The sequence below is a fragment of the Myodes glareolus genome, chromosome 7 (genome assembly GCF_982192425.1).
Source record: "Myodes glareolus chromosome 7, mMyoGla1.1, whole genome shotgun sequence".
Classification (NCBI taxonomy): domain Eukaryota; kingdom Metazoa; phylum Chordata; class Mammalia; order Rodentia; family Cricetidae; genus Myodes; species Myodes glareolus.
Window position 1 is genome coordinate 83,446,620 of NC_142032.1, and position 16,367 is coordinate 83,462,986.

General features: G+C 50.2%; 1 protein-coding gene across 4 annotated transcripts in view; it reads right to left on the reverse strand.

Moving 5' to 3' along the window:
- Eef2k (eukaryotic elongation factor 2 kinase) overlaps window positions 1–16,264 on the reverse strand; it is a 58,529-nt gene extending 42,265 nt beyond the window's left edge. Inside the window, exons 1-2 of one of the 4 annotated variants that reach the window (XM_048460180.3) lie at window positions 16,004–16,264; window positions 2,339–2,654 (exon numbers count right to left, since the gene is read on the reverse strand). In XM_048460180.3, coding sequence (XP_048316137.3) covers window positions 2,339–2,578 — 240 coding nt within the window. In that variant the 5' untranslated portion in view covers window positions 2,579–2,654; window positions 16,004–16,264. Of the gene's footprint in view, window positions 1–2,338; window positions 2,655–6,023; window positions 6,112–7,619; window positions 7,846–16,003 lie in introns of those variants that run through there. The other 3 variants (XM_087908501.1, XM_087908500.1, XM_048460182.3) reach the window with 3 other exon arrangements.
- Between the last annotated feature and the right edge of the window lie 103 nt (window positions 16,265–16,367).

Below are 16,367 nucleotides of genomic sequence, written 5' to 3' on the forward strand. Positions count from 1 at the left end.
GTGCCCAGCATGCGCTCTACCTCCAGCATGTAAAAGTTCTTTTATAAAAGCCTTTATTTTTCCATCAGTAGTAAATGGCTAAGGCCATATGCTGGGACGTGGCGGTCACATCCCAAAGCCGAGTGGTACGTACTAAACACCTCCAGTGTGCACACAATCTCGGGTACTGTTTCAAAAACAATGCTTAACAAGAACTCAGCCTGTCCCTCACAGGGGAAGCCACAAAGAGAAAGGCACACAACAGTTTGCCTCGCTGTCTTTGGTGGTTACCTATAATCAGAAATGCTAGTAGGCCATATACAAGTGCAACTCAATTAAAACACATAATTCAGTATCTAAGTTCATACCTGTTAGATAATACCTCAATAAAAGCATGGGGTTCGATACAGGTTTCTTTTCTGTTCTGTCTCAAAAAATGTGTCTTTTAAGATTTTCAAAAATTTCATATACATAAACATATATGTGTGTGTGCGCGCGTGTGCATGTGTGTGTATGCCAGTGTGGATAAGGGTGTCCAGGGAAGTCAGAAGACAGCATTACACCCCTTAGAGCTGGAGTTACAGACGGTAATGGCAATGAGCCAGCTGAAGAGGGTGCCAGGACTCAAACCTGAGTTGTTTGCAAGCGCAGAAGAGCCGTATGCGCTCTCACCGGGTGAGCTACTTTCCAGCCCGCTTGTCTTTTTTAGAAAGGGTCTCATATCCCAGGTTGGTGACCTTGAACTTCTGACCATCCTGCCGCCACCACCTCACAGGTGCTGGGATGTTTACTGATGCCAGGGACGGCCCCCAGGGCCTGATGTGTGCCAGCAAGCACTCTACCAACTGAGGATCTCCAGACTTGAAAAAAATAACGAATGCTTTACTGGAAGCTCATACCAAAACCAAGCCACTGTATCATTGTATTTGTGAAGGGTGGGGCCAGTGGTCCCCTTATCTGTGGCTTCCCATTCTGTGGTTTCAGTTACTCATGGCCAATGAGAGAGAGCACGGACGTATCTGCATGTACACAGTACGTTATCTTGAGAAGGAGAGGGATCCCACGTCCACAACTTTACAGTTTGTTTGTTCCGGTTTGGTTCTTTGCAGTGCTAGAGAGGGTGCCCAGGGCCTTGTGTACGGGCAGCAAGAACTTACCACTGAGCCACACCTCCTAGCACACAGCTTTTATTATACTATATTGTTACAGTATTAGTGACTGTTAATCTCTTAATGTGTCTAATTTATGAGTCAAACCTTTATCGTAGGCACGTGTGTACAAGGGGAAACAGCACACAGAGGACTGGGCACTCGTCATGTCTCACACATCCCGGGCAGCCTTAGAACGCACTGCTCACGGATAAGGATGAATTCCTGTACATATGCTCTAAGAGAGGTCTTAGCCAGGCCTGGTGGCTCTATGATCTCAGCATTTGCGAGACGGAAGTGGGAGGATAGAGTTCAGAGCCATGCAGCAGTGGTGGTGCACGCCTTTAATCCCAGCACTTGGGAGGGAGAGGCCGGCAGGATCTCTGTGAGCTCACAGCCAGCCTGATCTACAGAGTGAGTTCCAAGACAGTCAGGACTGTTTCACAGAGGAAAGAAACCCTGCCTCAAACGACAAAACAAAACAACAACAATAACAAAAAAGAGTTCAGAGTCATCCCTTGGCAACATAATGAGGCTGATTTTCATGAGACTCTGTCTCAATAAATAATAATGAAGAAAGGAAGGAAGGAAGGAAGGAAGGAAGGAAGACAGAAAAAAGGGAAATAATCTTTTTTTGTTTGTTTGTTTTGTTTTTTTGTTTTTTTTGTTTTTTGTTTTTTGAGACACGGTTTCTCTGTAGCTTTGGAGCCTGTCCTGGAACTAGCTCTGTAGACCAGGCTGGCCTCAAACTCACAGAGATCCTGCCTCTGCCTCCCAAGTGCTGGGATTAAAGGTGTGCACCACCACTGCCTGGCTGAAATAATCTATCTTGAGCCAGGCACAGACCTGTAATCCCAGCACCCCTAAGGCTAAGGCAGGAGGATCATGATGAGTTCATTATCAGCTTGACTATTAGTGAGACCCTATCTCAGCAACAACAGCAAACCATGAGCTATAATATAAGATCCTTATACTTTCTAATGCTCTTCCATGTTTTTCACTGTACCCTGCTCCATTCTTTCTTGACTGCTGAGATGCTGTCCCTAAGCTATTGATAAGCTCACCAGATTCATGCACACAGGTATAATGTCCACAGAATGAGATGCACTGCCAGGGTTTGAAGATGATTATGACATCAGTTAAGACACCCCAGCTCCCCATCCCTCATAATAGGTGAGCTGGACACAGGCGCAGAACGGGTGGCCACTCACCTTGAAGTGGAAGGAACTGGCTGGTGACCCTATGGAGCTACACTCTGGTTTCACTCGGTTGCTGTAGTTCTGGGCCTTGGAGCTGACATTCTGGTTGGACATGCGGTCATCAGTGATGGGGCAGATGAAGTAGTCCTCATCATCGTCGCTGTCTGTGTCAGACTCCCCATTGGGGCCAGCTCGGGAAGACCCGCCACGGTCAACACCTTCCAGGCGGAAGATGAGGTCTTCGTCTGCCATGTTTCAGTGGAGCCCGTGTTACTCGAGGGGTCTGCTGTGCAGCCAGAGTTACTGCGCAGGAGCAGCAAGGACAGTCCTGCGGGGGAAGCAGAGTGGAGGGCGTGAGGGTTGTCTGGGTACCCGCATGCTGCTGAAGATGGCCATGCCTGCAGAGTTGAAACCCAGAGCAATCATGTGGAGAGGCTGTTAGCAACAAGCTGGCAATAAGGGGGGAACATTTCAAATGTCCAAGCCTGCTGGCTCAGTCCTTTCACTTCAGAGAACTCTGAACGCTTGGGAACCAGAAGTGCCTCGCAGACAGTCCTGCTATCACATAAACTGTATCGGATCTCTCCTCCCCTTACCACCCTCCAGCAACTCCCTCACAGCAGGACTAGAACTCAGATCTTTCTAAGCTACACCAGCTGGGCCCCTGGAACCCCGTCCATCATCCTTGGGCCTTAGCTGCTCTTCCGGGGACACTGGTTTCTTCCCACTCAGTGAGCACATCGAGGGAGTCCCCACCCCAAGGCCTTTGGACTCTTTCCCTGAGCCCAGAGCAGCCGTCTAACTGTCTCATTTCTCATTATTGGGGCTGTAGTCCAAAGGATGACACTTTAGAGAACTCCAGATTCCTTTTCTTACACTTTTTTCCTATTAAAAATATTCTTTCTTTTTTTTTTTTTTTTTTACATAATATATCCTGATTACAGGCTTCCCCTCCCTCTACTCCGCCCAGTTCCTTCCCACCTCTCCTCCTACGTGGATTCACTTCCTTTCTGTCCCTCATTAGGAAAGAAAATGTTTCTAAGGGATAATAATAAAATATTAACAAAATAAAATATAATATAACCAAAACTATTACATAAAAGTTGGATAAGACAAACAGAAGGAAAAGAGCCGAAAAGAAGGCACAAGAATCAGAGACACTCACTCGCACACCCAGCAATCCCATAGAATCACTAATCTGGAAGCCACAATCTACACACTGAGTACCTGGTGCAGGCCCTGGGCACGCTGCCTCGCTCTGTGAGCTCACGTTGATTCAGAGGGCCTTGTTTTCTTGGTGTCCTCTATCCTCTATCCGAAGGGAGGGATACAATGGAGACATTCCATTTAGGGCTGAGTGTTCCAAGGTCTCTCACTCTCTGCATGTCTGCCTGTGGATCTCTGTATTTGTTCGCATCTGGTGCCGGAGGAAGCTTCTCTGATGATGGCTAAGCCAGGCACTGGCCCATGAGTATAGCAGAATGCCATTAGGAGTCTTTTTTATTATTATTATTATTATTTTAAAGAATAGTAGTATTTGGCTTTGCTCTAGGTCCCTGAGCTACCTAGTCTCAGGTTCTTGGTCACCCAAGCAGTGAAGGGTATGGGTTCCACCTCATGGAATAAATCTTTTACTTATTTTGTGTGTGCATATGTGTACATGTACAGATATGTGTGCATATGTGTACATGTACAGATATGTGCCAGTCACAGAGCAGGCACAGAGGCCAGAGAACAAATTGCAGAGGCTGACAAACTCCCATCAGGCTTTGCAGTGGATGACTTTACCTGCTGAGCCGCCTTGCAGGTCCTTTTCCTTCTGTTAGCTACACGCCCACTGATTGGTCTAGAAGTGCCTGGCACAGACATTTGATGTGTTTCCCCTCAGTAAACCAACACCCTTGCAATTGTCCCCTGGAACTCCAATAACTCAATAACAGCAAGAAATTGCTAGTGTCCCCAAATGTCCATCAGCGAAGGCCTGTTATATAAATGACAGTATTTCTTTCTACACAATGAGGTACTGTGTGATGGCTAGAAGTGGGGAGGTCCAGCACCCAGGGACACACCAACATGGCCAGGGGACCACGAGGCAAGACTGTAAGAAAGAAGCCCCACACTCACAGGGTTAACTGACTTCCAGCCAGATACTAAAGTGACTGAATCCGTCAAAAATAATCTTCAACACACGGGGCTGGAGAGACCCTGAATCCCTTCCTACATTGCATGCAAATGTTCCATGGAAAGAGAGTGCGGCATAAGAGCTAACCTGAGGTAATACAGGACATCTTCAGAACCTTGGATCAAGCAGAGACTCGGGTGCAGGCAGTAGGGGTGGTACTGGGGATGGAGCCCAGGACTTGCACATGCTGTCACCACCTCTCAGGTGCCTAGACTATAGGTAATTTGTGACTATAATCAATGGGATTTCTTCAACATGGCGGCCAAGGTACCAGTAACAAAAGAATAAGTAATTAAAATAAAAAGCTTGTGTGTGATGAAGGACACTGTCATATAAGAGGGGAGTTGGAGAGATGGCTCAGTGGGTAGGAGCATTTCTTCCTCCTGCAGAGCACCGGGGTTCAGCTCTCAGCATCCATATGGGAGCTCACAAACATTCATGATTCCAATTCCAGGGGACCTGACACTCTTCTGGCCAGACACACATGGGGTATGCATACTCACAGGCAGGCAAAATACTCATAAAAAGTAGCCGGGTGGTGGTGGTGGCGCACGCCTTTAATTCCAGCACTCTGGAGGCTGAGGCAGGCGGATCTCTGTGAGTTTGAGGCCAGCCTGGTCTACAGAGTGAGTTCCAGGACAGGCTAGAGAAACCCTGCCTCAAAAAATAAGGAAGGAAGGAAGGAAGGAAGGAAGGAAGGAAGGAAGGAAGGAAGGAAGAAAGGAAGGAAGGAAGGAAAGAAAGAAAGAAAGAGAAAACCTGAGAGAGAGAGGAGTAAGGCAAAGGCATGCAGGGAATAGCTGATGTTCTTCCCTGGCCTATGTTGGGTGCTCATGGCAGAGAAAAACACAGACACACACAGATACACAGACACACAGACACACAGACACACACACACACACACACAAATAAACAACAAAAATGAAAAGAAAAAAAGGTTTTCAAATCATAAACTCGATAAGGGACTCAACAAAGACCTCTTACAATCAATAAACACAATAAAAACAACCAAAGGGTTTGAACAGTCATTTGTCTGGAGCTGGGTGTGCTAGCGCATGCCTCTAGAAATCTCTCTAGAAACCGAGGCAATGAGATCATAGGCGTAAGACTAGCTGGGCTAGAGAATGGGATATTGTCAAACAAAACAAAACAAAACAAAACAAAACAAAACAAAACAAAACAGCAACAATCTCTCTTGGAGGACTTAAGTTCAGTTTCCAGCCAGTACCCATTTTGGGTGGCTCACACTTGTCTGTAACTCCAGGTTCAGTGATCTGACACCCTCATCTGGCCTCCACAAGCATATGTATATACATGTGCATATATGTATACACACGTGCACATATGCACAGAGAGAGAGAAAGCAAAAAGAATTTTTGCCCACACAAATAGCTGGTGTACACATGGAAAGGTGCCATTAGGGAAATACGAGTAAAAGTCACACCCCACTAGGATATAATTTTAAAGCTGGGCCATAATAAAAGTCAGCAAGGACGTTCAGGAACTGGAACTCACAGTTGCTAGTGAACCTGCAAAATGGTCCCATGCTATGGAAAAGCCGGACAGTTCCTCATGGTCCAGCAATTCTGCTCCCAGGATGCACCTCAAAAGAAATGAAAACATGTCCTTAACAGTCACTTGCAAACAAGCTGGGCGTGTGGCTCACATCTGTAATCCCAGTATTCTGAAGGCTGAGGTGAGAGGATTGCAAGTTCAAGTCCAGCCTGGACTACAGAGTGAGTTCCAAACAGGCTCACCTAGGCTACACAGGAAGACCCTGTCCCACACACACAGAGAGGGAGAGGGGTTGCCAGAGGCTTAGTGGGCAAAGGTGCTTGCTGCACAAGTCTGGCAATGAGAATTCATCAGAACCCATATGACAGAAAGAGAGCTGAATCCTCAAAGAGTCCTCTGACCTCCACAAGCACACCGAGGCACGTGTGTCCCTGAATACACATTATGTTTGTACACGCACAATTAAGCAAATGTTTATAACCTTTGCACAAATGTTCACAGTGTCACTGTCTGGTCTAGTGTTTAGCTTTTTTTCCCAGCCATCTCTTTCTTCCGAAGCCTTGGCACTTTCTTGGCAGCTACTGAAACAGGACACACATTTGCATTCTAACTCAGTACAAACTCCTAAAATGGAAATTAAAATCTCAAAACCCTGTCCTTAGCCTTCCTTGATAAAATGCATTCAGTGATCTTCTACTTATCTTCTTTGTATTCGATTCCTTAGCGTGCTGGCCACACACTGATGTCTCTGCTCCCAGTCTGAAAACTTCATGTCAGCTGCCAAGTTTGTTTCTTACCCTCAGAGCAGGAGAGTCACCAGCCTGGGACAGATGCCAGGGCCACCTGATCCTCTTTGGGGCTTGAAGCTCCTAAAACCAGAGCCTGCTCTGTCCCAGTCAGTCTTACAGACTCGGACAGTGTGCTATCCATAAAGCCAACAGACTCAACCAGGTCAATGGCCCTGGGAGCTAGGATGGTGCCACACCCACAGCGGCAGCTGCGACACCAAGAAGTGTGGCTCGGAGTTGAGATGCAGAACTTGGCCACTGGCACAGATCAGGGCTCTGTGGTCATACTCAGCTCCCAGCCCCTACCTGCCCAACCCTCCCCCACTGTTTGACAGTGGCAGCCGCTGTGAGGGGAAGTGGTCTGTCTGTGCTTCCACAGCTAGCTCACAGAAGCCCTGAGACAGAACACAGATAAACACCCTCCTGACCCCGGGGACCAGGAACCGCCGCTGACAGCACCTGTGACTGCCTGGCACTATGCCTTACACCCAGCAGGCGCTTGGTACGCATCCAGAACCGAGTGAACCCGGTGTGGCGAATTTCAATGTGTTACGAATCTGCTCTTAAGGAAGCTGAGGCAGCACCTGTCAACTGTCAAAGCTGTTGGCTCCCACAGAGCTAAACACATAGTCTCTCAGATAAGGGCTGCATTTTCCAGACTACAGCCAGGCAAGACCATGACCTGGGAGACTTCTCCTGGGGAGACACAAACAACTAACTGTCCTTTCTCTCCTAACAGGGCAGCGATGACAGACAAAAGAGAAATGTCCCTCCAAGTCCAGCTTGGCGAACCGAAGGGGCTACTTACTAACAGGAGCAGGGGTGACTCAGAGGCAGCCCATCGTCTACAGCCCGCCCCAGCACGGTGAGGACTCAGAAAGCTGCAACCTGGAGCTCCGTGCCTACCTTGTGGGCCGCTCTACTGGCTGCAGAGTGACTGTTCCCCAGCAGCTGCTCGCTGTCTACACAACTGCAGGCGGAGCCCGATTAGTCGTTCTGAGCTTCTCCCTCCAGAGGGGAAGTTTCAGTTCTGTGGAAATGTTTTCACAACACCATACACCCAAGTTGAGCTTACTGACTCAGAAGCAGCAGGCCGTATATAACTTTAGGGAAGGGTTGGTTGTTGTTTTGAACATTGATTTGATTTGCTTAGCTGGGGTTGGGGGCGTGCTACAAAGTTCATGTGGAAGTCAGAGAACACTGGCGGGAGTCTCCTACCACGCGGGTTCCAGAAACCGAATACAGGCTTGGCTGCAGGCGCCTCTACATTATGAGCCATCTCCTTGGCCCCTTAGGGAAAGATGTTTAAAGGCAGAGAGAGAATGTGTCCCTCTGGCTAGAATGCAGGTGTGGTTGCTTGAGTTTAGGCAGCTCTGTTAGGCCATGAGGTCAAGCCACACCCCACAGCTGGCAGACGCACAACACACAGGTCTCATTGTGGGACAGCATCCTAGTCATGGGCTCGTGCACGCCATACTTTGGTATCAAAACCTGTAAGATCATAATCTATTGCACTGTTTCTTTTTCCCTTACTACAAGTTGCTAATCATATTGGTTCCAGCCACACTTCCATAGCATAAATCGGTCTCATTCCTTATGCCTAGATGCCTGGCTGGGGAGACATGAGGAAAATTAGGCACAATGCAGAGTTCTAACTTGGCGGTTTCACTTTGCGGCCTCATCTTCCCTCGGCACATGAAGACAGGCACCTGGGGCAAGTCAGATTTCTCCAGATACTAAGAAACTCCAGCAGGCCTTACCTCAGCTTCCAACTCCAGTTCTAGCCCCCCCACCCCCGTCCCATAGCAAACTCCATCTATTGTGGGCTCCCAAATCCAAGGAAGGAGAGAGACCCTAGTTCACAAGACATGAGAATTTTCCAGAAGCTGCTCACTTAGGCACTCACAACTTCCCCCTCCCAGCCTGACACACCTGGGGAGAAGTTTCTTCAGAGAAGCAGCTCAAATTCTGTCCCTGCCTCTCTCGTCGTCATCAGCCTGGGATGGAGAATTGTAACCGTCAGTCAGCACACACAAGTACAGGCCAAGATGCGGGGATGACAATCATCTTCACCTGTGTAAATTGGGAGGCTGAGCCTTAGGTCCCAGCCAGACGGAGACCTGGATGTCTGGGAAGCAGCAAAACCAGGCTTCCTCAGGGATCTAGAGGAAACAGCTGTTCTCTGGAAACCAGGACCCCCTCTTTCGGTGTCTTGCTATGCTGGAATCCTGTGGCAGCTGTGGACGTAAGACACCATGCTTGGAATGCCCAAAGCAAGGCCTACAGGTCAAGGGGCAAACCACAGTGGCCGCTGGATCTCCTCGGGGCTCACCCTCAGTGCTCGGGATTGCCTTTCTGGGGCAGCAAAAGTTGCAGCACCTCAGAGCCACTGCTACTACTGTCCTGCTCTGACTAGTGCCCATGTAGGATATGCCCAGAAGCCTTTGCCCACAGCCCAGGGCATGCAGACAACTATAAACACCTTGCTTTCAAGATGTACTTGCTTCTACCCCGGAACATGTGGTTCCAGCTGGGATCCAAGCTGTTTCAATACATCTATCTGTGCTTCTGTGTTCTACGATTGATCATCATTGGTTAGCATCATTATGGCTCAATCACAGTGATTGTTTCAGAGGTCATGTGGCTCATTAACTGTCTATAACTCCAGTTCCAGGGGGATCTGACACCCTCTTCTGAACTCCAAGGGCACTAGGCACTCACATGGCACACATACATACATGCATGCATGCATGCATGAACACTCAGAGTACTAATAAACAACAGCAATAAAAATTCCTAAACATACAAGGCAGAGCTGGGGATATAGTATCCACCTACTGTGTATAATGTGGGCCTGAGACCAGTGGCGAAGGGGAGAGGAGGAAGAAAAAACAACTATTTTGAGCGCTGGGGCTGTAGCTCAATGACAGAACCCTTGCCTAGTTAGTATATGCAAGGTCTGGGCTCTATCTCAGCACTAGGAAAAAGGAAAGCACATGGTTAAAAAATAACACCCCCTTTCCTGTCAGGGCCACTTGTAATGCCACACAGGTCATCTCGTATTTCTCAACTCTTGTGAACAACCTTTGCAACTGCGCATAGAGCGAGCTTCCCACACTCAGATGCTGCTACAATGTTTCCCACTATCCCCGGGCCCTCTTGCTGGGTATCACCTAAGTCAAAAATCACATACTTTTCCTGTCCTTGTTGTTTCCTATTAAATCTACTTCTCCAACTCTGCATCACCCTGCCTCACACGGTCCTCAGGGCTGGGCTCGGGGTGTACCATCACACCCGACTTCTACGCCCTAAGATTGCGTGGGTTTCTTGGTATGATCATCAAGGCTTAGCCCCACTCCACCCCCACTGGTGGCTCTGCCTGAGCCATCAGGTGCCAGGCAGGACCTTTCTGCCCAGCAGAATCGGCAGCACCTTCCTCAGAGTCTAGCATGAGTTCCTGCCACCAAGAGACAGAGGGATAATGGGACTTTGCTGCTGTAGGTGGATAAGATGCAAAGACCTGGGCTCCAGTGGCCCTCCACCTGAGAGGATTTTTCTAGAAACAAGACAAATCAGACATGTGAAGGGCTGGCTGCATGCCAGGTGCTCCACTCGGCATGTTTGTATGTGTGTGACGATGACAGGAGCCACTGTCACCCCTTGCCCACCCTGCTCTGCTTCCCTCTAAGAGATGAATAAATTTCATAGAGAAAATAAAGAGCAGAAGAATTTAGTAACTAGCCCAAGGTTGTCCAGCTGGCCATGGCAAAATTAGGACTTGAACTTAGATCTGTTTGTCTCAAAGGTCTCGTCAGGCCACCTTATAGTCTTTGATTTTTTCACAACTTGGTTTTCCTTCTTGGGGTTTCACCCATGTCACCGAGCCACTGACTTCCCAGGTGGCAACACCTCAGTGTCCCATATGCCAGCCGGAGATGGCTGGCTTTTTCTGTAGTTCATTCCTGCGACCTGCACACATGGTTTGTGCCAGGCTTGGCACTCTCCTCTGGGCGGTAGTTGGAAGAGTGAGACACCATTCCTGTTGTGTGAACATTCACACAGTCTGGCCTGTGTAAACACAGAGCACGTCCCGAGAAGCGAGGCACACTGTAGCCCTGGTGTGACCAGCCAGGAGGACACCAAGTCCTGGGGACACAAAAGCCAGTACAAAGAAGACGATTAAACATTAAAACCCAAATCCAAAGCCTCCTTGTGCATGTTGTTCATTGGAGCTATAAGGGCAATCTTTTTCTGCTTTGTACTCTAAAATGTCATTTGCTGATTTTGAAACAAATAACTCTTGCACAACGACAAATCTGTGTGAGCAGGGTCCAGGCTGCAGCGCTTGCATTTCAGCAGAAGGAACGTTGACTTAGCCTTTGGCTTTCCAAACAGGCTGCTGTGCCTGCCAGGCAGGAAGCTGATGCCTGTGCCCCTGTGTAATGTATGGAGACGGGGGGGGGGGGGGGGGCGGGGAGGGTACACACACACATACACATACACATACACATACACACACACACACACACACACAGCAGAGGTCATTGAGTCTCCTACTCTATCATACACTACCTTATTCCTTTGAGATGGGGTATATCTCAATGAGGCTGGAGCGAGGCCAACAGCCAGCAAGTCCCAGGAATTCTGTCACCTGGCTACATCCCAGTGTAGGTGCTGGGGCCTGAACTCAGTCCTGACACAGCAGGCTCTCTTCCCCAGGAAGTATGGTGTCTCTGCCTCTGTGTTATTGACAATGAGCTAGTACAGTTCTTACTCACAGGGGCAACAGGTCATGTGGGAAGTCAAACATTTAGCAGCATCAGTGGTCTCTACCTACTAAATGTCCATTGCATTTGAATCAGAACAACTGAAACTCCAGATGTTGCCCTGAGCCAGGTGGAGTGGACCAGCGCCAGGCTGGAGCCTGTTCCAGTCACGTGGCAACTGGTAGCTGCTGATGCAAATGACCCAAGCTCCTGTCTCACAGCTGGGGGGCAGGGTTCAATGGTCTATGCCTGCTTCCTTTCTTTCTTGTCTTCCCAGACTTCTTCCCTTCCCTCAGTTCTCCTCCTCATCCTTCTTCCTCCCTCCTTCCTTCCCAGTGGTGAGAATGGAGTTCTAACCCTGAGCTAACACCTAATCCTAAATATTCCTGCTTTCTTGATCATGTCTTCTTCCTTCCTTTCTTCCTTCCTTCCTTTCTTTCTTTCTCTTCCTATCTATCTATCTATCTATCTATCTATCTATCTATCTATCTATCTATCTATCGCTTTTTGTTGTTGCTGTTGTTTGTGAGACAGGGTCTCTCTGTGTAGTCCTGGCTTTCCTGGAACTTGCTCTATAGACCAGACTGGCCTCAAACTCAGGGGTCCGCCTGCCTATACGTCCAAAGTGCTGAGACTAAAGGTTTGTGTGACCATGCCTGGCTTCTACCTCTGCTTTATCAGTAACCACTCAGGACAATGTCCCTACTACTCATCTCTCAGAAGGCCCTGCTGCTGTATAAGGCCACACACACTCAGATTCTCAGGATGAGGATATGGACATTTTTAGAGGGGTTGTTATTGTTGGGCCCCTGGGTGTAATGGGACCTGGGAAGAAGTAGTGCAGGGTGGGGGTGTAGAGGAAAGTCGGGGTGGTCAGGATGGAATAGCAGTTGGTATGTCCCAGCACCAATTCTATGCTAGGCATAGGGGCTGGGGAGCTAGTCACCCCTACTGTTTGCTGTCTGCTGATTTTCAGGAAAGGAAGGCCCTCTGGGGGAGGTGAGAGCTGAGAGCTTGATCCCGAATTGGACAGACAGCTTTGGGTCCCGTGGGCAAGGCACTCCAAGCAGCAGAACCTGAGGAGGTGTGAGGTCAGGGCGAAGGCAAACTCATGTGGAAGCTGACTGATCTGGGCCTGGAAGATGGGAGACAGGCAATCTGATGGAGGAAGCCAGTGTGGACATCCTGGTCCTTCCACGCTGACATAAAGCACTGTTGCTCTTAATAGTTAACAGTTCATCTGCGAGTCCTTAGTACATGCCAAGGCTCTGGATATTAACGAGAGCCCCTTATTTGATGCTTTACTGCTGGTTCCCGATCCTACGCCCCTCCCCCACTCAGAAATAGAACAAAGCAGGAAAGTGTGTGAGTCACGGCAGGTACTGCACAGTAAAGGTGCCACAGGGGTAGGGGGTCCAGGCACAGCCAGTCATAGCCTCCTCCATTAAGTCTCTTGTTCAGGACAAGGTCCACTCCTGAAAGCAGAACTCCATTGCAAAGCCCTGGCCAAGGCATACACAGCACAGCCGATCTTGAGCTTTCAATGATGACTCTGTCTGTGGCTGGTTTTTCTTTAGAGACAGGGTCCTTCGTACTGAGGCTGGCCTACAGTCCCCTATGAAGGAGACTGACTTTGAACTTCTGATTCTTCTGCCTCTGTCTCCTGAATTCTGGGATTAATGGGCATGCACCACCATACTTGGTTTTATGAGGGCTAAGGGCTTTGTGCCTGTTTGGCAAGCACTCTACCACCTGGGCTACCTCCCTAGGCCTGTATTTTGTTTTTGCTTGTTTTCTGTTCCAAAGAAACTGAGAAATGAGCCCAGTGCTCAAGACATCACGGACAAGCTAGGTGCTGCCTAGCGCTGGCTCCATTGGCCCAGCCAGTGACTGTGTCTCCCAGCATCTGCTGCACCTTGGTGAGACCATGTGATAGCCCTCGGGCCAACGAAAAGTAGCCTAAATAACTCTGCACCGCATCCAGGCCCACTCAGCTGCTCATTTTCCACACCCTGGCAAGAGCAGGCTGATGTCACTTCCGTGCCATTACAGAGCGCCTGCTGTATACCTTCTCTGAGCTTCAGGGAGGACACCGGCTCCCTCCCCACACAGAATTCTAGCACACTGGAATTGCACAACTGCACAGCACACTTGACTCCATCAGGCACCTGTCCCAAGCTCTTCTCCTTACGCAATCCATCACCAACCTGTCTCCTGGCCAAGCGATACACTCTTCTATCAGATCTAAGAATATAGCCCCTCCTCAGCGCTGCCTCCGACTCCCAGGTGGCAGGCTGGCAGGCGCTATTTGCTTCATTCTGCAGGTGAGAAAGCTGAGGGAGAGAGAGATTTAACGACTTGCCTATAATCACACAGCCAGAAAGCTGGGAAGGTGGGTTTGAAACCGATGCTGGCCAGATTCAGGGACTTTTGATGTACTCTTCATTCCCTCAACCAGCAAACCCAGCGGCGCCCAGCAGCCACCCCTGGGAAAGAAATGCAAACTGGACCCTCACTCCAGACCTACTAAATGAAACTCCAGTGGCTCAGCAATCAGAGGCAGGCGAGCCCTGCAGAGAGCCAATGATGTGCCCAGCGGTTAGAATCACAGCCCACACTCACCTCAGACTCTCCAGCCTGTGAAACGCTTCTCGGCGCTTTACTATGGTATTGTGTTAGTGACTCACCCTTCCCTTCCTCTGGAGCCTTGTAGTCTGTATCTATAGGTCCTGGCTGCAAGAGCTTAATCAAATACTCTTTCATGTATGTATGTATGTATGTATGTATGTATGTGGTGTGTGTGTGTGTGTGTGTGTGTGTGTGTGTGTATATACAGGTGACTGTGGAAGCCAGAAGAGAGCACTGGATTCCCTGGAGATGCTGCCACAGGCATGGGTGAGCCACTAGATGTGTGGTGAAGGCGACCTAGTCCTCATGGTGGTCCTCCCCCCCTTCATTTCAGGGGCAAGTGCTCTCAACCAGAGTCAGCCGTGCTCCCCTCCCCCACACAGGCCCTCTCCAACAAGCTTTAGGGCTCAAACCCACGGTCACCCCAGGCGTAGACCCGATGGTAACCTGGGATCCTCCTGGGTTCAACTGATTCCTGCAGCTGCCTCGACAGGGCGCCTCATCTCCACCTGAAGCCTTCTTTCTTTATCAGTCTGTCCAGCTGTTCCTACTTGGTTTCCCTGCCCGGATCCTGAAGTTTTTCTCCTTCACAACAGGAATTAGAGCAGAGAAGGAGCCTGGTCCTCAATCCCGCTGTGCACCCCCAAGTTCCTCCATGCAGTTCCCAAGTGGGAATTAACACAGCCGCCAGCCCGGTGAAGTCAAGACCTTCTGGTTCTAGTCTGGCCAGGGCAAGATAAGAGGCTGAAAAATATCCTATGTGTGGACAGCATGGCAGGGCCATTGAGGAAAGGCACCGTTAAGGCGCTCAGACCCTGTTAAGAACTGAGTGGGGTCCCATTCTTTGGAACAGACAAAGACGCCTGGGATAAATGGAAGCGCCCCCCCCCCCAACACACAACTACCGCCTGCCTTCCTCTCTGAGGCTCTCTTGGCTCTGCATAGAAAGAAGAGCAGTGTTTAAAGTCGAGCTTTGAAGACAGCCTGGGCCCTCTCTTTTCTCCACACAGCTCAAACGCCACCTCCTTAGGAAAGTCTTCCCAAAACTTCATTTTTAATCCCCTACACGCACGGTCCTTGTCTACCCACTCTACATTCCCTACCTAGACTTTGGAGGTCTAGAAATCTTTCCGGACCTCGGTTTTCTCCTCCGTAAAATCAGTTTTCTTAGTTTTGTGGCCCCAAGACAGGGAGTGCCCCATCACGGAGGAACCAGAAATACGTCCCCAGGGAACAGCATCCCCAAGTCAGATCTCCTCCGCAACACATGCGATCGGTTACACTCAGGGCGCAGCTGGGCAGGTTTCCCGCAACCTCCCTGGCTAACACTTGCTAATCTTGGCGGGGCTTACCCGGGAGGTCCCCGCCCCCGCGCCACCAACTGCACATTAACGCTCAGCCCCTTGGCGCACACGTCTCCAGCGCCTGCCAACACCCCAACTCCTCCAACCAGCAAGGGCATATACTGCACAAACCTGGACGTTCCACGAATTGAGGACTGCACAGGCCTCCGGTTTAGGAAAGCGGGTGAGGGGAATGCCGCTTGGGTGCTGCAGGGGACAGGTAGGCTCCCCGGGACATAGAGGAGACTAGGGTTGAGGCCCGCATGCACTGCCTGGTGCAGCCAGAACGGCGCCGGTCGCTTGCCAGTCTTTCACCCCTTACTTTACAGGCACAAACACTGCGCCCCAAAGGAGCTTGGCAACCAGAGAAGCTCCCCAATCGCCTTTCGGGGCGCCGCTGCAGGGGGCGCGCAGGCCCGGCTCCCCATCCAGCCTCGAACCACAGCGTCACCTACCTCCTGCAGGGGGACAGGCGCGGCAGCCGCTGCCCACGGTCGCAAGGATCCAGAGTAGCTTGCAGAGGCTCGTGGCCGGGCGCTCCAGAGTGCAGGGCTGTGGATGATCCCGGGGCACGAGCGCAGGCAACAGAGAGCCACGCTCCGGGAGCCGCAGTGGGACGCGTGGAGACGTCCGAGCTCAGGAGCGCGAACTGGACCTAGGGATGGGGCTGCAGCTGGAAGTGGGGCTGGATCCGGAGCGAGTACCCGAGCAGGGGCGGGACTGACGCACGGGCCGCACGCCTGGGCTCACGTGACCGCCTAGGGGTGGCCACCACCTCCCTGCAGCTGCCGCTAGTCTCCTGGCTCCCCGCCTGTTAAA